Raw genomic sequence first — 24476 nt, forward strand, 5'->3', positions numbered from 1 at the left:
CCTCAGGAACTAGTCCAGAATCTAACGAGTTTTGAAAAATTATCACTAATGCATCCACTATTTCTTGGGCTACTTCCCTAAGCACTCTGGGATGCAGACCATCTGGCCCTGGGGATTTATCTGCCTTCAATCCCTTCAATTTACCTAACACCACTTCCCTACTAACATGTATTTCGCTCAGTTCCTCCATCTCACTGGACCCTCTGTCCCCTACTATTTCTGGAAGATTATTTATGTCCTCCTTAGTGAAGACAGAACCAAAGTAATTATCCAATTGGTCTGCCATGTCCTTGCTCCCCATAATCAATTCACCTGTTTCTGTCTGTAGGGGACCTACATTTGTCTTTACCAGTCTTTTCCTTTTTACAGATCTATAAAAGCTTTTACAGTCAGTTTTTATGTTCCCTGCCAGTTTTCTCTCATAATCTTTTTTCCCCTTCCTAATTAAGCCCTTTGTCCTCCTCTGCTGAACTCTGAATTTCTCCCAGTCCTCAGGTGAGCCACTTTTTCCGGCTAATTTGTATGCTTCTTCTTTGGAATTGATACTATCCCTAATTTCTCTTGTCAGCCATGGGTGCACTACCTTCTTTGATTTATTCTTTTGCCAAACTGGGATGAACAATTCTTGTGGTTCATCCATGCAACCTTTAAATGCTTGCCATTGCATATCCACCGTCAATCCTTTAAGTGTCATTTGCCAGTCTATCTTAGCTAATTCACGTCTCATACCTTCAAAGTTACCCCTCTTTAAGTTCAGAACCTTTGTTTCTGAATTAACTATGTCACTCTCCATCTTAATGAAGAATTCCACCATATTATGGTCACTCTTACCGAAGGGGCCTCTCATGACAAGATTGCTAATTAACCCTTCCTCATTGCTCAAAACCCAATCCAGAATAGCCTGCTCTCTAGTTGGTTCCTCGACATGTTGGTTCAAAAAACCATCCCGCATACATTCCAAGAAATCCTCTTCCTCAGCACCTTTACCAATTTGGTTCACCCAATCTACATGTAGATTGAAGTCACCCATTATAACTGCTGTTCCTTTATTGCACACATTTCTAATTTCCTGTTTAATACCATGTCTGACCTCACCACTACTGTTAGGTGGCCTGTACACAACTCCCACCAGCGTCTTCTGCCCCTTAGTGTTACGCAGCTCTACCCATATCGATTCCACATCTTCCCGGCTTATGTCCTTCCTTTCTATTGTGTTAATCTCCTCTCTAACCAGCAACGCCACCCCACCTCCTTTTCTTTCATGTCTATCCCTCCTGAATATTGAATATCCCTGAATGTTGAGCTCCCATCCTTGGTCACCCTGGAGCCATGTCTCTGTGATCCCAACTATATCATAATCATTAATAACAATCTGCACTTTCAATTCATCCACCTTGTTACGAATGCTCCTTGCATTGACACACAAAGCCTTCAGGCGCTCTTTTACAACTCTCTTAGCCCTTATACAATTATGTTGAAAAGTGGCCCTTTTTAATGCTTGCCCTGGATTTGTCGGCCTGCCACTTTTACTTTTCTCCTTAGTACGTTTTGCTTCTACCCTCACTTTACACCCCTCTGTCTCTCTGCACTGGTTCCCAGCCCCCTGTTGTGAACTAACCTCCTCTCGCCTAGCCTCTTTAATTTGATTCCCACCCCCCAACCATTCTAGTTTAAAGTCACCTCAGTAACCCTCGCTAATCTCCCTGCCAGGATATTGGTCCCCCTAGGATTCAAGTGTAACCCGTCCTTTTTGTACAGGTCATGCCTGCGCCAAAAGAGGTCCCAATGATCCAAAAACTTGAATCCCTGCCCCCTGCTCCAATCCCTCAGCCACGCATTAGTTACGGTTTTGAGAAAAAGCCATCTGTAGGAGTTGCTATGGAAACAAGTCAAAAAAGAGGTCATAGAAATCAGATAAGTGGATTGTTTGGATGAGTGGATCTTCCACAATATACACATGGTTTTTATAAGTCTGGTGATCATGCTAAGTTTAGTAAACAATGAGGGGGAGGTTGACACCTCTCCAAGATGATGATGTGTGATAGACTTTTCTACCTTCCATATTCCAGCAGGACTTGGAGGGTAGTGAAGGTGATGAGAGTAAGGTGTATGGGAAAGGTTTGTCCTTATTGAGGGAGGAATTTATAGAGGAACAGAAGCGAGATTCTGAAATGATGGCTTTAAAGGAGACAGCTCTCACAGAAGAGGAGGTTCAGAGAGAGTCAGCAGGATATTATCTTAAAGATGGGGTGTTGATAAGGAAGTGGAGATCAGCCACTGTGCCTGCAAGTGAGGATTGGGCTGTTGTGCATCAGGTAGTGCTTCCGAAACTTTACAGGGCTGAAATTTTAAACATGGCTCACAGTATGCCTTTAGGTGGACATCATGGAGTGAGAAAGACAGTGAATAGTCATACTTTAAAAATGCCGGGGGAAACAGGATTATGAAGGAACTTTACTGGCCTAATTTAAGAAAGGATGTTGTGAATTTTTGCAGGACTTGCCATACCTGTCAGGTTGAGGGAAATCTAATCAGGTTATTCAAGTAGCAGCACTTAGACCAATACCTGCCTTTGGTGAGCCTTTTTCCAGGCTCATAGTGGATTGTGTAGGCCCATTTCCAAAGACTGCAGCTGGTCATCAATATGTGTTAACAATTATATGTGCTGTGTCTAGGTTCCCTGAAGCCGTTCCTCTTGGAAACATCAAGGCCAAGACTGTGGTAAAAGCACTCAGTAAGTTTTTCACACTGGTAGGTCTCCCCAAAGAAATTCAATTTGACCAGGGTAGTAACTTTACTTCGAGAACATTCCAGGGGATAGTCGTAGAATTGGGAGCTAGGTACATTGGGTCATCTGCATATCACACAGAGTCCGAGGGAGCCTTGGAATGGTTCAACTCCACTCTTAAGGCCATGATTAAAACATATTGTGTGGAAAATGGAAAAAAAAAAACAGCATGAGGGGGTTCCCCTACTCTTATTTGTTGGAGATTCGATTCAAAAATCATTGGAGTGTAGTCTATTTGAACCTGTGTGTGGTCACAGGCCAAAATGACCTTTGACCCTACTCGGAGAACTATGGTCTGATTTGGAAATATGGGTCAATATGCGGGAGAGACTTAACAAGGTCTGTGACCTTGCAAAGGAAAGTTTGCAGAATGTTCAAATTAAAATAAAACACTTGTTTGATAAGGTAGCACCTGTGGGTACTGTTATGAAAACAAATGGAGTTGTGATGGCTGGGGAAGAGGTGCAGAATCATTTTAACCTACTGAGCACACACCCCTCAGCATCAGCGGCTCCACAGTGGAGAGAGTGGAAAACATCAAGTTCCTTGGGGTGCAGATCTCGGACAATCTCACCTGGTCCAGGAACACCACTGGGATTGTGAAACAGGCCCAGCAGAGATTGCACTTTCTGAGGAAGCTTAAACAAGCATCACTCCCCACTAACATCTTAACTACATTCTACAGAGGCGTGGTTGAGAGTGTGCTGACCTTTTGCATCACAACCTGGTACTCCAGCTGCAAAAAAAGCCTTGCAGAGGGTGGTTAGGGGAGCAGAGAAGGTTATTGGGGTTTCCCTACCTTCTGTCCAAGGCCTCTTTCAGAGTCGATGCCTCCAGAAGACACGGTACATCAGTAAAGACCCCTCACACCCTCTCCATGAACTGTTTGTTCTTCTGCCATCAGGCAAACGTTACAGGAGCATCAAAACTAAAACCACAACAGCTCTCTCCCACAGGCAGTCAGACTGCTAAATAGCTGCTCCACCTGACTCTGCTTTGGACACTTTTAACTTGCACTGGACACTTATAACTGATTTTAACTGACATGTGGCTGTTGTGTTTTACTATTTATTGTTATGTTTATTATTTAGTGTTGCATTTGTTATGTTATGATTGCACTGCCCCTGAGAAACGCTGTCTCATTCTGCCCTGCAGAGCTGATGCATGGTTAGAATGACAATAAAGTTTTTTGAATCTTGAATCTAGTATCAACAAGATTTAAGAATTCCATTGTTTTGAAAAATATTACTGATAAGGTCCATCAGTTGGAAGCTACACTGCAAAAACAATTGCAAGAATTAATTAGCAAGCATTAAGATTTATTTCCTGACATTCTAAGACAGTGTACCTCTGCAGGGCATGACGTCATTGTAAATTCAGCCCAGCCGATCAAAGAGCATCCTTACGGAATGAATTTAGAGAAAAGTAAAATGGTTGAACAAGAAACTGGAAACAAGAAGGAACAAGGAAAGAGAGTGGATGACTGTATTGATAGAGTGGGAAAGGCTAAATACCTTACAAAAATTGACCTGTTAAAAGGATACTGGGGTGTTTCTTTAACAGAGAGGGCTAAGGAAATATCAGCATTTTTGGCATCATCTGGAATGTATGAGTATAATGTTTTATTCTTCGGGATGAAAAATGCTCCAAGGACATTTTAAAGAATGATCCATTCTATGATTAGAGGTTTAGAAAACACGGGGGCTTATATTGATGATTTAGTGGTCTGGAATGACATGTAAGAAGAGCATATTGCAGGTCTAGAAAAACTGTTTGAAAGACTTTCCAAGGCCAATCTTACTGTGATCCTGGATAAGAGTGAATCTAGCTATGCCACAGTTACATATCTGGGCTCCGTAGTAGGCCAGGGCAAACTGGCTCCTGTACAGGCCAAGGTTCAAGCTATTGCTGAGGTTCCTGTTCCAACCGGCAAGAAAGCTTTGAGGAGATTTTTAGGAATGGTTGGGTATTATCGTAAGTTTTGTAAGAACTTTGCTGACATTGCTCTCCCCCTAACAAAACTCCTAGCGAAGAGTGAAAGATTTGTATGGAGTGACCGTTGCCAGGAGGCATTTGAACAACTAAAAACCATCCTATGTTATCATCATGTGCTCAAAGCATCTGATTTTTCCAAACCATTTTCTATAGCAACAGACGCTAGTGACGAACTTGCTGGGGCAGTACTGTTACAGAAGGGTGTGGATGACACTGAACACCCAGTAGCTTATTTCTCCAAGAAATTTAATGGGCACCAGAAAAATTATTCCACTGTTGAAAAGGAATTACTAGCACTTATTCTGGCTTTACAACATTTTGAAGTCTATATTTGTCCTGCCCAGAGACAACTTGTGGTTTACATGGATCACAATCCATTGGTGTTTCTAACTAAGATGAAGGATAAAAATAGATGGTTGTTAAATTGGAGTCTGATATTGCAAGAATATGACCTGAAAATCAAACACGTGAAAGGTACTGACAATATTATAGCTGATTATTTATCCAGATGTTAAGTTAGAAATTGTACACGTTTTTGCTCTGTTATCTGAAAATTATACATGTATTGTTTTAAACTCTGTAATTTCCATTTAAACTAAAAGTTTTGCCTGTGTCAATTTTTTTTTGAAGAAGGGGGTGTGACAGGGGTCGTGAATTACCCCTATGAACTGTGCTTTTGAAAAGAGAGATAGAGGGGTATTCAACACCAGACACCTTGTTAAAAGAGAGAGAAAGAAGGAGAGAGAGACGAAGACTGCTTTGAGATGATGTTATGGTTTTTCGGCAGTATGTTTACACTTTTGCAGGGACACTCTCAGCTTCTGTATTCTTACAGAGAGAAGGGAGGAGCTACTTGATAGGCAGTTGGTATTCAGTGCGGTGAGATAAATAGAAGGTCAGATGATAGAGCTACAGACACAATGGTTTTGGACACTGAATGAGCTTTGTTGTGCCCATAGAAAAGGTGGGTTTTGGAGAATCGATCAGCGGCTCTTGCAGTGTGAAAAGGGTGTGACCGGTGGGGAGCTATTTGTGTGTCCAACCCTCGCGTGGGTTGATAATTCCACCACAGAAGAACGGCCCCCTTTGTTGTGGTCACAGTCAGTGACTTCAAAAGGATTTCAGAGGACAACAGGAAGATCGACAGCATCAGCTCACCTGAAGACTCAAATCTCTCCCTCTCTCTCTCTCTCCATCACTACTCAACTCAATACCACAAACTGAACTGAACTTTACTCATCATCGTAAGACTATCTCTTTACCCTTAGACTTGAAGAAGCTTGATTTCCATATTCATTGCTAACCTGTTTGATATATCTGCATTTATATTACTGTATTGCATAGTTACTAATAAATAGTATTAGTTAATAGCAATACAGGACTCCAAACTGTTTTCAATTTCTGCTGGTTCTTTAACCCGTCACGGGGTACGTGACAATACATAAAGCCGATCATTCCTGAGATTATTCTTGTAAACCTTGATAGCAACAAATGTACAGGACACATTTCCAGGAATAACAGACAAGTTGGTACCAGGGAAAAGTTGTGCTTTCTTTCATGTTCTACTATCACAGAACGAGCCATTTGCATTTCCAGGTTAAAACAGGTTCATTTCAGGAAATATAAACCACACCAGGGTGAGTGACATTAAAAAAACTGGAATTACCAGAAACACTCAGCAGGTAAGGAACAGCTGTAGGGAGAGGAACGAACGTAACGATTCAGGTTAATAACGTTTTATCAGAATGGCCTCACACATTTTCAGTTTTTAGTGCAGATCTCCTGCATCTTGTGTTTATGTTTAATTTCCACTGCCTGATAGACAGTGAGGGGGAATTTCCAAACACAGTTTGAACACTGGTCTATTTTATTTCTACTGATGCAAACACAGAGCAGCCACTACCTGTGAGGATGGAATGGGAACGCATCCTCTCCTCAGGTTACAAGCAACACACATAAAAGTTGCTGGTGAACGCAACAGGTCAGGCAGCATCTCTAGGAAGAGGTACAGTCGACGTTTCGGGCCGAGACCCTTGTCCTAACTGTACCTCTTTCTAGAGATGCTGCCTGACCTGCTGTGTTCACCAGCAACTTTTATGTGTGTTGCTTGAAATTCCAGCATCTGCAGATTTCCTCGAGTCTCTCCTCAGATCAGCAGTCATTGTTTCCAAAGGAACTCCAGAAACAAAGATCTGATCCCAGAACTCAGCGGCTCATAAACTCGGGCAGCTCGACCCCGGGTCCATTTTACTTGGATCAAAAACTGTGATACACCAGGACCCAGCCTCACAGAGTCAACAGCTGAATCTGCCACTCACACACCACCCCCACGGCTGGCACACCACGTGATCCTACGTCACAAAGCGGAGGGCGGGGCAGATCTGCGGTAAAACAGCCTCACGTGACCGGCTGACGGGACTCCCGTTTCAATTCTGCGGAAATAGACAGCCTGGGATCCTGGTTTGGATCGTTCAATGCAGATTCAGTGAAGTCGACACATTTCTGACGAGCCCAGATAACTGGGTACTGAATGAGTAACTGGCCCTCAGTTCGGGGATCACGGCCCACATCAGATCTCCCCGCTCGGGATCGGTCTCAATACTCACCGATGGGAAAGTGAAAACTTCGGCCCGCGGACAGTGATCGCGACCTTTCCCGATCCCGCTGCCGCAGATGAATCGGCTTCAGCACTGAGCCGAAAGGAAAACACCACCCATCTGGATACAGTGAGCATGCGCGGCGTCAGTGTTACATCATCCGGAGGGCGGGGCCTCGGAAACAGACGCAGATGCTGCCCATCCGCGGTCAAATGGGAGGGGCAAATGGGATCACGTGACTGGTGGGGTTTTCCGCCGCAGGCAGAGACTCCAGTTGCCCGCCACTCTGCCTTTGTAAGAGGTTGTACTTTGGTATTAGATACACGGAATACCAGTTGCTATAGAGTATGTTGTTTATGGGACCCGCTTTCTGTGTTAAAATAGCTGCTGAGTTTTCTACACACACAAAAAAAACTGAGGTATGGACATGGAAGCGGTGCTTGCGGAAACTTTTAATGGTGCCCTGGTTACCCATAAAGCCGGGAGTTGTAAATTTAGCCGTCGCTGAAGCACCGATCAAATTCGCAGCCGTCAGGATTGCGCATTTTCCCGAATATCACTCATGCGCGCAATACACAAAGGCCTCGGGAGGATCCGCAAGAGGTAAGAGAGAATCTCCGGGCGGGATTTTAAGACTGACTTCGGGACAATTGTTGTGAGATGCGGATACCGTGACCCGCAATCCCGGGACAGTCCTGCTCTCGTCCCTCTCTCTCAGCCCCACGATCTGCACACGGGCCCCAGGGAGCTTCCGGCTGATGAGAGAATGGGAACCGCTGGATCTCTCAGACAGAGCTGAGCTCCAGCTATCTAAATGCAAGGATTGGGAACTCGGAGAAAGGGGACAAAATCTTTTACATCAGCAGGTGAGAAAATCACCTTTGTTCTACTTCCAATCACAAACAAGAGAAAATCTGCAGATGCTGGAAATGCAAGCAACACACACAAATTGTTGGAGGAACTCAGCATTAGTACTCTTTTCCATAGATGCTGCCTGCCCTGCTGAGTTCCTCCAGCATTTTGTGTGTTTTGCTTGTTCTACCTCCTCTTGTTCTGGACTTTTCCACCCGTGAGAACATACTTTGACCCACTCTGTCTGGGTACATAATGATATCAAACACCTTTGCACTGGGCAACAAGTAGCTTTCACATCACAAATGTGCCAGACTCCAATGGGACAGACTACTGCCTTCCCTTCATATTCATTGACATTGCCATCAATGAGTTTACCACTGTCAGTCACCTGGGGGAGGGTTCAGGGGAAATATTTATGTACAAAACAGAAACTGGTGTTACCTGTGTGTATTGTGGTGACGCAAAAGTTGCTGGAGAATTTGCAAGTGGGAAGAAATGGAGCGATATTTGAAAAAATGACTTTTTATAGCATCAGTTAGCAAGCAAATCACGTATGGACGGTGTTCAAATGCTCTGTTGAGAAAATTCTTCATTACCCACTGCAGACCTGCTACGTAGGTTGTGTGAGAGTGCAGATGAAATCAATCAAACCCAGAGCAGATAAAAATGATTATTGACCATGATTTGCTAGCTGTTAAAATGAGAACCTCCATATATAACATTCAGTGTGCACATGTTGTGTCACCAGTTTAAGGAGTTGGAGCTGGGAATGAATGAATTCTGGATTCATCAGCAGTCGGAGGGGTGATTGATATGACATTGAACAGAGGTGAGTTACACCCAAGGTGTAGGACACATGAAACTGGGTGAGAGTCAGGAAGGGGAATGAGGTTAAATAGCCATCTTGTGGCCATCCCCCACAACAACAGGTAGACCATAGAAAGGGTGCAGAGGAAATTTACAAGGACTTTGTGTCGATTAGGGAGCATGGTTTATGAGAATAAGTTGAGTGATCTTGGCCTTTTATCCTTGGAGCGACGGAGGATGAGAGGTGACCTGATAGAGGTGTACGAGATAATGAGAGGCATTGATCATGTGGATAGTCCGATGCTTTTTCCCAGTGCTGAAATGGCAAGCACGAGAGGGCATAGTTCTAAGGTGCTTGGAAGTGGGTATAGAGGAGATGTCAGGGGTAAGTTTTTTTTTATGCAGAGAGTGGTGAGTGCATGGAATGGGTCTACTGGCGGTGTGGTGGTGGAGGTGAAAATGATAGGGTCTTTTAAGAGACTCCTGGTTGGGTACATGGAGCTTAGAAAAATAGAGGGCTATGGGTAAGCCTAGGTAGTCCTAAGCCAGGGTCATGATCGGCACAGCTTTGTGGGCAGAAGGGCCTGTATTGTGCTGTAGGTTTTCTGTGGTCTATATATTCTACCACTTTAGAAACTGTTGGAGGAGGTGGGGGGGGGGGGGTTACCTGGCAGAGGAAAGTCAAAGGGGTGATGTGGGTTCAGTAGTTAGGGTACCAGAACTAGAAGGGGACTAATGTCGTAGTGGTAAGGCTTGCTGGTGCTAGTGTGGTGGAGGCAGGCTGGGTTAAACTGAAGTTGTAGTGGGAATGGGAGCCAGAATGACAGAACAGATAGTGGAGAGGGTGAATTGAATTGAATTGACTTTATTACTTCCATCCTTCACATACATGAGGAGTAAAAATCTTTATGTCACATCTCCGTCTGAATGTGCAACATGCAATTTTTAGTAAGTTATAATAGAACACAACAGTCACTATAACTTAGAAATGCAATTGTATCAGCATGAATTAAGCAGTCTGATGGCCTGGTGGAAGAAGCTGTCCCGGATCCTGTTGGTTCTGGCTTTAATGCTGCGGTACTGTTTCCCAAATGGTAGCAGCTGGAACAGTTTGTGGTTGGGGTGACTCGGGTCCCCAATGATCCTTCGGGCCCTTTTTATACTCCTGTCTTTGTAAATTTCCTGAATCATGGGAAGTTCACAACTGCAGATGTGCTGGGCTTTACACACCACTCTACAAAGTCTGTGATTGAGGGAAGTACAGTTCCCATGCCAGGCAGTGATGCAGCCAGTCAGGATGCTCTCAGTTGTGTCCCTGCAGAAAGTTCTTTGGATTTGGGGCTGCATTTCAAACTTCTTACAACCGTCTGAGGTGAAAGAGGCACTGTTGTACAGACCACATGAGATCCTCTGTGATGTGTCTGGCGAGGAACTTAAAGCTGTTCACCCTCTCAACCCCAGATCCATTGGTGCAAATATGGGTTAGCCTGTCTCCATTCTTCCTGTAGTCCACAATCAGCTCCTTTGTTTTTGTGACAATGAGAGAGAGGTTGTTTTCTTGACACCAGACACCTCAGGGCATGGAATGTGATATTGTAGCCATTACTGGGACTTGTTTGCACCCAGCAATCTGAGGAATTCAGAGAAATAAATTTGTGGAGAGATCACAGACTATGCCAAGAAAGAATGCTTCATATAGTGAGCGATTTTAAATTCCCAAAGATTACTGGGGCTCCCGTATATAAAAGGACTGGATAGGTAGAGTTTGTCAAATGTGCCCGAAGTCAGCACGTCGAACTCCCGACATAGAAGTGTGCAATAAGCTATTAGAAAATAATCCAGGGCTAGTAACAGAAATTAGTGTATCGGAACACTTTGTATGTAGTGATCATAATGTCAGGAGATTCCAAGTTAATATAGAAAAAGTGAGGACTGAACCATGGGTTCAATTCTCAATTGGAGAATGGTCAATTTTGATGGTATCAGAAAGGATCTGACAAGTGTGGTTTGGGACAGGCTGTTTTCTGGCAAAGGAGTACTTGGTAAGTGGGAGGCCTTCAGAAGTGAAATTTTGAGGGTGAAAAGTTTGTATGTGCCTGTCAAAGTAAAAGATGAAAGTTAACTGGTGCAGGGAACCTTGGTTTTCAAGGGATATCGAGGCCCCGGATATTTTGTTCCTCTAAATGCCTCAGACTGTTGGGTGCGACCAAGATTCATTAATGACTACAATAATCATAATTTCATGCCCTGAGCTCATCTGATGTTTTTTTTTAGTTGTCGTCAGTTGCTTTCTAAAAGCTTCCTAATACTTTTTGCTCTTTTGTTTGGCCTCTCTTTGGTTCTTATGTTGGCTTAGGCTTCTCATTTCAGCCATGGTTGTGTCCTCCTGCCTCTACAATGCTTCCACTTCTTTGGGATGTATCAATCACTCAGCTCCTGAATTGCTCCCAGAAACTCCAGCCATTGCTGCTCCATTGTCACTCCTACCTGTCTCCCCTTCCAGTCAAGTTTGGCCAGCTTCTCTGCCACAGAAACATGGAGAAGGTCAGTACAGAACCATGCCCACTCTGGACGATCAGAATGGTAATCTATATGAGGAGACAAAATAGATGGGAGAGATTTAAAATTTTTTTTTTTTTTTTTTTTTGCATCTCTATTTTTCAGGAGTTGGACACAGAGTCTATAGAAGTGAGGCAAAGCAGCATCAACTTCATGGACCCTGTACAGATTACACAGGTGGAGGTGTTTGCTGTCTTAAGGCACATTAGCGTGGATAAATCCCCAGGCCCTGACAAGTTGTTTCCTGGGACTCTGCGGAAGACAAGTGCAGAAATCGTCAGGGCCCAAGCACAGTGTGATGTCAGATCACATCTTGGTGACTAAAGTGATCTCATCTGAAATGTTGCCTTCACCCACTGATGTATTTTGTAAATCTTTTCACAGGTTAAGAACGACAAGGAATTTGTCTCCCAGAATCTCAGAGACAACACGCCAGTTTTGTCCTTCCTGTCCATTAGGAAGTGGATCAAGGGATTCACTCAATCATCCTTCCTGCTCACACTATTGGAATGGATTCACTCAGTCATCTCAACTGAAAGTCCATCAGCAATTCCACACTGGGACAAGGCCACTCACTGTTCTGTATGTGGGAAGGGAATTAATCAGTCATCCTACCTGCGGACACACCAGTCAGTTCACACTGGGCAGAGGCTGGCCACCTGCTGAATTTGTGGGGAAGGATTCAGTCGGTCATCTGACCTAATGGCTGACCAGTCAGTTCACACCGGGGAATGGCCATTCACCTGCTCGGACTGTGGGAAGGGATTCACTTTGTCATCTCACCTGCTGACACATCAGTCAGTTCACACTGGGGAGAGGTTGTTCACCTGCTCAGATTGTGGGAAGAGATTCACTCAGTTATCCAGCCTACAGACATACCAATCAGCCCACACAGGGAAGTGGCTGTTCAACTGCCCAGACTGTGGGAAAGGATTCAATCACTCATCCACTCTCCAGAGACACCAGTCAGTCCACACTGGAGTATGGCCATTCACCTGCTCAGACTGTGGGAAAGGATTCACTCGGTCATTTCAACTGAAGGTACATCAGAGAGTTCACACTGGGGAGAAGCTGTTCAGCTGTTCGTTGTGTGGGAAGGGATTCACTCGGTCATCCGACCTACTGGCACACCAGTGAGTACACATTGGAAAGAGGCCGTTCACCTGCTTGAACTGAAGGAAGGGATTCACCCAGCTATTTGGTCTAGGAGACACCAGTAAGTTCACACAGCAGAGATGCTGTTTACCTGCTGTGAATGTGGAAGGGGTTCAGTCACGTACGTAACCTTATGACATACTACTGGAGTCAGAAAAGTTTTAAGTTTAAAACTATGTTGAACTCTGCAATTTTTCCCACTGATCATCCAGTTCTGGACCCTGGTGACTGGGCATGGGAGGAGTTTCTTCTGCTGCACATTCACCTTTAATGGGACTGGAGTTTAATATTCTGGATCTGGGACAAATAAATCAGTTTTGTTTTAAACTCTTTCTCCGGTAATATATAATTTAGAAATCTTATCTGACTGTTGAGTGATTTTTTTTTAATGTCGTTTATAGCTCTTCCTCCTTCTGTCCTCGGTAGTGTTAATCTAAGTGTGTTTGAGTGTAAATAGTCTTTTCTGAATTTGTCATTTCAGTTCTTATTTTTCTTTGTAAAGTTTCCACATCGGAATGGAACCAAGATATTTTGCCAAGGAATATGTTAATATTGGAATAGTGAAAGAGTTTATTGCCTTTGTTGTATTTGCTATACCATGGAAATATGTTTGGCAAATGTTCTTAAGCCTTGAAGTCAATTTTGTCATATGTTTTCTCTTTTTCACAATACTTTCTATTTTCTCTGCTTATTGATATTCCAGGTACCTGGGTATCAAGAGTTCTGATGAAGGAAGGGTCTTGGCCCAAAATGTTGATTCCCAACCATAGATGCTGCCTAACCTGCTGATCTCCTCCAGCACATTGTGTGTGTTGCTCTAGATTCCCAGTATCTGCAGGGTCTCTTGTGTCCCATATACTTGTATGTTTCTTGAATAGGACACACAGGGAGGCAGAGTAGGTTGTATGGTTCTGTTGGTAAAAAATAAAATCAAATCATTAGAAAGAGGTAGCATAGAGTCGGAAAGTGTTGTGTCATTGTGGGTAGAACAAAGGAATAGCAAGAGTGAAAAGACACCAATGGGAGTTTTACAGAGACCCAAAACAGTAGTATGTATATCTTCCACAAATCACAATGGGACAAGGAAAATGCATGCCAAAACAGCAATATTACAGTATTCCTGGCAGATAGTCATGCAAATATATTGGGAATATCAGGGAGGTGCTGGATCCCAAGAGGAGGTTTCCTAGAATGCCCACAAGATGGCTTTTTAGAGCAGCTCCTGGTTGAGCCCAGCTGGGGATCAGCTATTCTCGATTGGGTGTTGTGCAACGAACCGGAATTAATTAGAGAACTTACGGCGAAAGAACCAAGAGGGGGAAGTGATCTTAATATAATGGAATTCACCCTGAAATGCGAGAAGGAGAAGCTAACGTGAAATGTGTCAATATAACCGTAGAATAAAGAGAATTACAGAGGCATGAGAGAAGAATTGGTCTGAATTGGTAAGTAAAGAATACTGGAATGGATGACAACAGAACGGCAGGAATTTCTGTAAATAATTTGGAGGCACAGGATATAAGTACCAAAGAGGAAAAAGTATTCTGTGCCGTATAGCTACTGTATAATATGGAACTACTTTATGTTGTAGCAACACGTTGTTGCGTGTGCTATTAGGTGCGTATTGATCTGTACATGTGTGCCGAGTTCGGTTGTTGCCAGTAAAGAACCATGGGCTGAAAAATGGCAGATGGAGTTTAATACTGACAAGTGTGAGGTATTGCACGTTGGAAAGACAAACCAAGGTAGAACATACAGGGTTAATGGTAAGGCACTGAGGAGTGCAGTGGAACAGAGGGGTCTGGGAATACAGATACAAAATTCCTTAAAAGTGGCGTCACAGGTAGATAGGGTCATAAAGAGAGCTTTTGCTACATTGGCCTTTATTAATCAAAGTATTGAGTATAAGAGCTGGAATGTTATGATGAGGTTGTATAAGGCATTTGTGAGGCCGAATCTGGAGTATTGTGTTCAGTTTTGGTCACCAAATTACAGGAAGGATATAAATAAGGTTGAAAGAGTGCAGAAAAGGTTTACAAGGATGTTGCCAGGACTTGAGAAACTCAGTTACAGAGAAAGGTTGAATAGGTTAGGACTTTATTCCCTGGAGTGTAGAAGAATGAGGGGAGATTTGATAGAGGTATATAAAATTATGATGGGTATAGATAGAGTGAATGCAAGCAGGCTTTTTCCACTGAGGCAAGGGGAGAGAAATAAAACAGAGGACATGGGTTAAGGGTGAGGGGGGAAAAGTTTAAAGGGAACATTGGGGGGGGCTTCTTCACACAGAGAGTGGTGGGAGTATGGAATGAGCTGCCAGACGAGGTGGTAAATGCGGGTTCTTTTTTAACATTTAAGAATAAATTGGACAGATACATGGATGGCAGGTGTATGGTGGGATATGGTCCGTGTGCAGGTCAGTGGGACTAGGAAGAAAATGGTTCGGCACAGCCAAGAAGGGCCAAAAGGCCTGTTTCTGTGCTGTAGTTTCTACGGTTTCTATGAAACATAGCAAAATAGCATTGTTGTGTAACCAGGCTACATACATAACATATTCCAAAGGCAAGATGATACAACTGTGGCTAATAGGAAGGTAAAGCCAACATAGGCAGCAAAGAGAAGGCATTCAACAGAGAAAAAATGGTGGTAGGTCAGAGGATTGGGAAGTTTTTAAAAACCAACAAAAGGCAACTAAAAAAATAATTAAGAAGGAAAATATGGAAATCGAAGGTAAGCTGGCCATTAAGGAGGATCCTAAATGTTTCTTCTGTTGCATAAAGTGTAAAGGAAAGATGAGAGTGCATATCGGACCAACGGAAAGGGATGTTGGAGGAGTGGTAATAGAGGCGAGGAGCTGGCGGATGAACTGAGTCAGTATTTTTCATCAGTCTTCACTGTGGAAGTCCAAATATCAGTGGTCAGAAATATTTATAGTACATTCCTCAGGAGCAGGTTCTTGGGAAACAGAAAGGTCTGAAGGTAAAGGCCAGCTGGACCACATGGCGTACATCCCAGAGATCTCAAAGGGGTGACTGAAGAGATTGTGGAGGGATTAGTAATGATGTTTCAATAATCAATTCAATCTGGCATGGTTCTGTAAGACTGACAATTTGGAAATATCAGTCCACTCTTCAAGAAGGGAAGGTGGTAGATGAACAGATATTATAGGCCACTTAGGTTCACTTCACTCTTTGGGAAGATATTGGAGTCAGATATTGAGGATGTGTTTTCAGGGTATTTTCAGTCATTTTCAGCATGTTTTCCTCAAGGGAAAATCTTGCCTGACGAGTATGTTGAAAGTCTTTGAATTAATTGAAGTGACAAGCAAGATAGACAAAGGAGATTCAGTTGATGATATGCAGCTGAAGTTTCAGAAAGTCTTTGACAAGGTGCCACACATGAGGCTGCTTATCAAGTTATGAGCCCATGGTGTTACAGGAAAGACTCCCTTATGGACAAAGCAGTGGCTGATTGGCAGGAGGCAAGGAATAGTAATGAAGGGAACCTTTTCTGATTGGCTGCTGGTGATCAGTGGTGTTCCACAGGGATCTGTGTTGGGACCAATTCTTTTATGTTACTGTATATGGCAATGACTTGAATGACAGAATTGATGGTTTTGTTGCAAAGATGCAGATGATATCAAGTCAGTTGGAGGGACAGGATGTTTTGAGGAAATTGGGAGGCTGCAAAAGGACAGACAGATTAGAGAAATTACTTGAGTCAGAAGATGGTAAATGTGTGGAATTTTTTGCCATGAGTGGCTGTGGAGGCCAAGTTATTGGTTGTGTTTAAGGCAGAGATTGATAGTTTCTTGATTAGCCAGGGCATCTATGGGTATGGGGTGAAAGTAGAGGAGCAGGGATGACTGGAATGATTGGATCAGCCCACGATGGAATGGCAGAGCAGACTCGATGGGCTGGATGGCCCACTTCTGTTCCTATATCTTATGGTCTTATGACTTAAAGGAGGTGAAACCTTGAATTCTAATCTTGCTAAGAAATAGACACTACAAAAAGTGCGACTTTGGAATGTTACGTATCTGAAGTTTTGTTTTATAACTTTCTGTCAGATCAGCTACGCCCCATGTGCTTTATTTGTAAACAACGAAACCATCAAGATTGCAGCAACACTTCCATAAATGACACACTGAAAAAGCTACTGATGGTTTTACTCGGTTCCGGAAGATGATAGAAGCATTTGAAAAGCGTTGCACACTCAAGTCATTTGGAAAGAAAGGTACAAATGACTTGGATTGTGGTCTCATTGCTTCTCATAACATTTCCAAAATGATAGTAGAAGTGTGCAAAATCTCACACAATTAGGGAAAGACTAATAACGCCTGCCGTATCAGGTACTCACCACTGTTCTCAAAATGGATACCAGTGTTGATGATGGATTTCAGCTCGAAACAGACATTAGGCATTTTCAGATTTCTTCACTCTGAAGACTGCTTCTGAAAATCTTCATTTTCGGGGGATGAAAATGCCGTTTTAGTGTCGACAGAGAGTCAAAACGAAGAGAAAAGGCTTTGTTTTCAAAATTATCCAGCGTAGTGTGGATGTAGCCTCAGTCTGAATGCGCAGCTACTTGCCCTGATGAATTCAAACCTGGCATTAAAGATTTAGATTCCCACTATCTCTTGGCAGTGCAACTGGAGCACATGCCAACCTCCGTAGTCTCCCGGGAAAGTAGAGGCGCTGTCGTGCTTTCTTCACAATAAATCCAAAACTCAACAAAATAAAGTGATATTTGACGAATAACGTTTGCAGTCTGAATGGACAGCTGCTTGCCCAGATGAATTCAAACCTAGTATTAATGATTTGGATTCCCACTATGTCTTGGCAGGGCAGCTGGAGCAGACCTTGGGCGAGTTCTGTCTGCATTTCCAAGGAGCTCAGATGTCAGACACTGAGGGATCTGGCAGAAGATTAATCAATGACCAGACAGCTCTGACACCCAAAACTGCACTCGGGCACCTGATGACGTGTACTGGCACATGCTCATCCGGAGCTGCAGTTGTTTAGGGTTTCAATCCGAGTTGTGACTGTGAAATCGATGAATACTATTCCACAGGAGATAGTACTCTACATTTGAATGAATCACAGTTTAACACTAAGTCCATTTCTGTTTCCCCGCAATGACATCAGTTGATTTTGCCCCTCTGCAGTGAATGGATTCCCCTTCAGCCTGAAACAGATGTAGGAATACAGAGGACGTTATACAGTTTGACTAGCAGGGCGGTGGTCTTGCTACTTCAGCAACAAATATTTCCAGGAAAGCCCAGTGAAGTTTTATTGCATTAAACATTAATATAGTACTCACGTGATTTTCCTCAAGCTCTTGCGTCGCAGTATCAGCCGGCGGAACGAGTCGGTCGATTTGTCCGTGAATGAGTTTCCTCCCAGGTCCAAAATTTTCAGTGAACTCATTTTGTTGAGAACGAAGCAGAGGGACTCTGTGCAAGAATCGGTCAGACCATTACTGTGCAGACTGGGGATCGCAAAGACAAAGAACAAGAGTCAGATGAATCGTGAGTATGTTTTTATTTTTACTCTCACTGAAACTAACATGGATGATAGAGTTAGTGAGTCTTGGGTCATGGCACCATACAGCATTGAAACAGGCCACTCTGTCCACTACTGCGTCTCTTCTCACTTTGTCAAGACTCTGCTTCCAAAACTCTCTCCAGCTGTGAAGTACTGGTACGCACCATTCTCTGGTTGAAAATCACCACAGCAACTACTCCCCATCTCTGTCCATGAAACTCTGTGCCATCCTACATAGGGAGAACTGTCTTGTAGTATTTATCTATACCTTACTTTTCAATATCTCATTAACCACTCTAAACCTCCTCCGTCCAGGGAAAACTGACTGAGCCTCCCCAGACTCTCATAACAGAAATATCCCATTCCAGGAGATACCCTAGCAAGGGCAACTTGACAGTAGATTCTGGAATATGGAGAGAATCACATATCGCTGGAGGACTGAGATGGCCATGTAGAATCTGTGGAGGCACAGTTACCATTTCTGATCGAGATATTGAATGAAGACCAACATCCTGTCAACTTTCACTGCACCATCTGCAGCGCTGTAACATTCTTCCTTTCACACGATCACCAGAACTGCATGAACTCCAGCTGGGATCTGTGCAATATTTGGTGACGTTGGAGATGAACGTCTCATCACTTGGGTCACTGTAATCAATGTGCCAATTTATGACGAAGGTCAGTCATCCTGGGGCCGTTTTTACCGCATTGAGAAAGATGTTCACAGTCAGTTAAGAACATACCTTGTCACACTGATACTTACTCTAGTTCCAGTAGTTTACATTGGAGCTCCACCAGCACCTCAGACAGACGTTTAACCCCTGAATCTCCGATATTGTTATCACCCAGTGACAGAAGCTTCAGGGAGCAGTTTGTTTTGAGAGCGATAGCAAGATCCTCACTGAACGAATCTGTGAGAGCGACATCCCATAATCTGAGGGACAGAGACGCAGATGGAAGTGGAAAGAGGAGGATCTGTTTTCACTTCCAATTCACTGTTTGTTGATAATACTCCTCATCTCTTATTGTATACTTAACATTATTGATACTAACAATGATCCACTCTCTTAAATGTAATTAAATTTCAGACACATAGTAGTTGTAAAATATGACCTCTCCATAGTCTGACTCTTACCGTAGTTTCTGTATTTTACACTCTGGGCTGTTCAAAGGTCCAAATATCAGCTTCACCCCTGAATCACCCAGATTATTATAGTCCAGGGCAAGATCCACCAGTGACGGGCTAGTAGCTAGAGCGGAGGCGAGATACTCTGCGCCAGAAGCTGTGAGACCGATTCTACATAACCTGCAGTTCAAAAGAAGCAAATGAAACCCAATGCAAATTTGTCATTATTATTCCAGCTGAGGTCAAAAAGTACCAAACACATTCTACAACATTAGGCATTAAGTTGTAAGTACAATTTCTCAGTTTGGTACTTACCACAGTTCCTGTATTTTACAGTATGGGGTCCTCAGAGCCTCAGAGAGCAGTTTGACTCCTGAATCCTCCAGTTTATTGTTATCCAGTTCCAGTTTGATCAGTGAGTGGTTTGTTCTGAGAATGCAGGCAAGATTCTTGGCGCAAGAAGCTGTAAAACTATTGTTCTTCAGTCTTGTGACCAGAAGAATTAGAGTGAGAGCAAATGAGGGGGAGAGAGAGGGTGGGGGGGGAGAGGGGGGAGGGGGGCAGTGAGAGAGAGAGAGAGAAGGAGAAGCAGAGAGAGAGTGAGAGGCAGAGAGAAAATTAGTACACCATTCAATCTGTGTTCCTGATAATAACACTAACGTTGTACAACTGAAATTAGAACAATATCTGTCACTCTCCACTACTTACCCCAATTTTTGTATTTTACATTCCGAGTTATTTAGAACTCCTAACAGCTTTTTTACACCTGTATCTCCCAATCTGTTGTCCTTCATATCGAGCTCCGTCACTGAGCGGTTTTTAATGAGAGCAGAGGCGAGGATTGCAGTCTGAGAGTCTGTGATACAATTATTGCCCAATCTGGTGTCCCATAATCAAAGGAAAAAAAGGGAGACTGAGACCTCAGAAGAAACAACTCAATATAAATCACCAGATTTTACCAGTAGTTACGTTAATTGTTAATTGTTCATAACTGTGTTCTGTTCTAGATATAATCAGAGAATCAGACTTCTCATAGTATGGTTCTTACCGCAGTTTTTGTATTTTACAATCCTGCTCCCTCAGAGCTACAGAGATTAGGTTCATTGCTGAATCACCCTCACCCAATTCATTGTTTGTCAATCTGAAGGAAAAGAGAGAGTTGTGAGACACAAACTGGACCAGACCCATGACCTGACACATTTTGCCATTCTGATATTTCAAGTAAACATTAAGTAGTGAAGAAGTTTTCAGCTAAATTATTCTCACATTAAGAATTAATCCCAATATGTTACATCCCACTTGTTTTCAAGGTCTGTGTTTTGTTGCTCTTTCTAAACTTATCTCTGTCCAGTTTTGCTTTCTGAATTATTTTGTTGTTATAATTTAGTTCATATTTGTCAAACCTGCATAATTTATGATGCACATTAAATCCCAGATTGACAGAGGAAGGGCCACATTCCATAAAATTAAACATAAACTCGATCTGACATGTGCAATATTCCTGTACTATCTCAGATCAGCACGAACTGCAGCTGGGAAGCCCTTCAAGGAACTTTTCCAGACAGGCAGAATTTTGGTGGAGATGCAATTTTTCAAAGTACCAATTCCCTTCATTTATAGCAGTCAGTTTTCATTTCAAACCCAACCATTCTTGAGAAACTTTTGTAGACTCTGTCTCAAGCAGAGCCATAGACAGCAAACAGATCATACCACTTTCCAGCTCAGTAGTTGAAATGTGGTGTCAGGGTGGCCACAAAATTGGTCCAGTTACGTCTCTAGTCTCAGGATAACTGCTGCAGCCGGTATATTGTAACTGTTTGCTGGCTGCTATAAACGTCTATGTATCACCGACTGGACAATGAAGATGGTGGCTGTTGTGACTGAGTCTTTGACTGCCTGGCCCAGAGAAGGAGGAGGCTGCAAATGGGTGAAGGGATGCAGGCGACTGAAAAGTGGAAAGGGCTGTGTCATTATTGTGTTAAGCTAACATCTGGTCACTTACAAGAAGTTCAGATCGCGCACTGACAACAGAGCTGTGTTCTGATCTTTGGCAATAAATGGGGATGTGGCTGCTCCCTGTGCAACACATGATGATAGTCGCTGCCGTTCTCCAGAAGGGATACGATACTGTTAGTCTGCTAATCATCAGTCAGTGACAAATTTAAGATATTTAGTCATCGGTAAAGCGAGCAAACAATGACACAGGGCTATTTATTTGGCTAAATACGTTTAACATTAAATCTTTAATTTTCACTGATAGAAAATCTAAATATTTAGAATTACCCCAACTCTTGGCATTTGTAGAGACTGGGTGCCAGCCGTTGGAGTCCTTCACACTGAATGTAGCAGTGATCCAGGTCGAGGTGTTTTATTGTATCACAGAGTCCGATGACATGAGACAGGACCGCACAGTCAATCGGGGTCAGTCGCAGTCCACTAAGTGAAAGTTTTTCCACAGACCCTAGTGCTTCCTGAGCTAGCACACGATTCTGTGACTCAAACAGGTAGTGCAATGTGTTCAGGAGGCTCCTTTTATCGGCTTCGTTCTCTGTGTTTCCACTCCGACGTTTAAACTCCCCCTTCACAAAGTCAATCACCTGGCAGGCTGTATCGACAGGAAATGGACCCAGAACCTCCTTCCAGCGCCAGGCTGACCCCGAGGAGAGACCAGCAACAAAACGGAGAAATACCTCAAACCGCCCATCTGTCATGCAGCAGGCTTCAGCGAGGATCTTCACAGTATCCTTGAGGTCTGAGGTCAGGTATTGTGCGACTGCAGCTACAAACTCTTGGATGGTGAGGTGTGGGAATGTGTACACCACACACCGGGCAGAATCCTCTCTCTCCAAAAGCTCCATCAGGAACCCAGACAGGAACTGGGAAGGTTGCAGTTTGTACTTGATCAAATCTCCATCTGTAAACACAATCTTCCTCTCAGACACTCCTGTGAAGGCCATCTGACCAACCCTGAGTAACACATCATGAAGGTTCTCAATCTCACGGCCGTGGTTTTTCAGGATGTTGTAAATGTAGTAGGAATATAGTTGGGTGATGGTCTTGGGAACTTGCTGCGGGTCCTTGTCTCCTTTTGTGAAGAAGGGGCCCAGTGCCAGAGCGAGGATCCAGCAGTAGGAGGGGTTGTAGCTCATGGTGTACAAGATCTCGTTCTCCTTCACGTGTTTGAAAACAGCTGCTGCCACCATCTCATCTTCAAAATGCCTATAGAAATAATCCTTCCGTTCCTCACCAACAAATCCCAGGATTTCAGCCCAGACACTAATCTCCGCCTTTTCCAATGAATGTAACGCAGTGGGGCGGGTGGTCACCAGCACTGAACACCCTGGGAGCAGTTTGTGCTGGATTAAATTGTACACAATGTCCGACACATGGCACCGGAATTCTGGGTCTGCACAGCATTGCTGAGGTTCTGTGTCTCTCCGACTCTCAGTAAAATCAATTCTCTCCTTTAGTTCATCCAAACCATCAAATATAAACAGCAATCCCTCCGGGTTCTTCCAGACTTCTTCCAGACTATTCTCAAAGTAAGGATACTGTTGCAGAATCAGTTCCGTCAGGCTTATTTCACGGTTAATGGTGTTTAGATCCCTGAATTTGAAACTGAACACAAAATGGTAGTGTTGGTATATTTTCCCCGTGGCCCAGTCATAAACAATCTTCTGTATCATTGTTGTTTTCCCGATGCCCGGGACTCCGGCCACTGCTGCTGAATTCCCAGGTTTCACTCTGTTCACTGATGTTGGATTCACAGAGTCAAATCCTAAGAATCTCTTTATTCGCTGCCAGTAAGTTATGTTATGGGAAAAGCTGCTTTCAAGCAACTGATCGGCATGGATTTTTTCCAACTCTCCCCGAAGATGCTTCATTCTCCACTCCTCATGGTCTCGGCCTCTTGCCAGCAGCTCGTGTTCCACAAACCTCCGTCCTCGAACAGAAGAAATGACCGTCAGCTCAGCGTATCGATCAACCAGCTTGGAAACCTTAACCTTCTCCCTCAGCAGAATCGTGTTCACTCTGAGCTTTTCAGTTTCTTCCTGCAGTGTCATCTTGTGTTTCTCATGAACATCTTCCATGGGAACAGAAAGAAAATTGACACAGTTAGAAACTCAACTTAATAGCGATACATGCAAAATTCAAATCACTAGAATTTCAACAGTTAACTCTAAAGTGCTGTGGTTGTTACCACCAAAAGTGAAAATCCACCAAGACACAGCTGTTTGGCCTGTAACCAATCTGCAAAAAAAAAAATAAATAAATAAAATCAAGTCTTCACAGAGCTGTCAGCTGTGAAGGTGAACATATCTCTAATACTCCACTGCAACTGCCTGTGTTGACCAACTCAAGACCCTTTCATTTCCAGGTCCTTTATTTTGAGAATAAAGTTTGAAAATCCACATGTTAAGGGTCTCAGCCTTAAATGTGGACTGTTCATTTCCCTCTGTAGATGCTGTCCAGCCATATGAGCAATGTCAGAATCTGTACTATCTTCATATTGACAGGCGATGTTTTGTCAAGTTAAAATAGCTACTGGAAGAACTTATCAAAACAGTCATCGCATGTGTAGAAGAAAGCAGAATTAACCTTTCAGGTCATTGTCCTTATGAAGCCCTTAGAAAATCTGAATATCTTCAATTGCAGAGGAAAATGAGGTTGGAAAGAATGGGCAACCACAATATTAAATTAACCTCAGTCCCTTCTGCCTGCAGGCTCCATATTCCTCCCTTCCCTTCGTGTTTACAGTCCCTTAAGTGTCTCCGTCCACCACCACCCTGGCTGCACACTCCAGGTACCCATCACTCTCTGTCCCGACACATCTCCTTCAGAGCATCCCCCTCTCACCTTAAACACATGCCCTCTGGCATTACGCATTTCAAACAAGTACTGGCTGTCAACTCTATCTATCAGTGACTTATAAACCTCTGTCTGTTTCCGCCCTCTGACCACACCAATCCAGAGAAAACAAGCCACGTTTGTCTGAACTCTCCCTGGAGTTAACTCCCTCTAACCTAGGCCGTATCCTATTGCCCGGG

At 43.5% G+C, this 24476-nt stretch overlaps 2 protein-coding genes across 11 annotated transcripts in view; both read right to left on the minus strand.

The window, feature by feature from the left end:
• LOC140206865 (uncharacterized) overlaps positions 1-7524 on the minus strand; it is a 46420-nt gene extending 38896 nt beyond the window's left edge. The window contains exon 1 of one of the 2 annotated variants that reach the window (XM_072275122.1): positions 7390-7524. The gene's annotated coding sequence lies outside the window, so the exon portion shown is untranslated. The remainder of the gene's footprint in view (positions 1-7389) is intronic. The other variant, XM_072275121.1, reaches the window with a different exon arrangement.
• A 2367-nt stretch (positions 7525-9891) lies between these two features.
• Positions 9892-24476, minus strand: part of LOC140206866 (NACHT, LRR and PYD domains-containing protein 3-like) — a 53946-nt gene continuing 39361 nt past the window's right edge. For 5 of the 9 annotated variants that reach the window (XM_072275130.1, XM_072275128.1, XM_072275123.1 and 2 more), the window contains 10 exons: positions 21712-23512; positions 20477-20569; positions 20137-20307; positions 19744-19914; positions 19438-19608; positions 19066-19236; positions 18079-18246; positions 17116-17943; positions 13464-13667; positions 9892-11630 (listed from right to left, as the gene is read on the minus strand). In XM_072275130.1, coding sequence (XP_072131231.1) covers positions 17856-17943; positions 18079-18246; positions 19066-19236; positions 19438-19608; positions 19744-19914; positions 20137-20307; positions 20477-20569; positions 21712-23512 — 2834 coding nt within the window. In that variant the 3' untranslated portion in view covers positions 9892-11630; positions 13464-13667; positions 17116-17855. The remainder of the gene's footprint in view (positions 11631-13463; positions 13668-17115; positions 17944-18078; positions 18247-19065; positions 19237-19437; positions 19609-19743; positions 19915-20136; positions 20308-20476; positions 20570-21711; positions 23513-24476) is intronic. The other 4 variants (XM_072275126.1, XM_072275124.1, XM_072275125.1 and 1 more) reach the window with 4 other exon arrangements.

The sequence above is a fragment of the Mobula birostris genome, chromosome 13, assembly GCF_030028105.1.
Source record: "Mobula birostris isolate sMobBir1 chromosome 13, sMobBir1.hap1, whole genome shotgun sequence".
NCBI lineage: Eukaryota > Metazoa > Chordata > Chondrichthyes > Myliobatiformes > Myliobatidae > Mobula > Mobula birostris.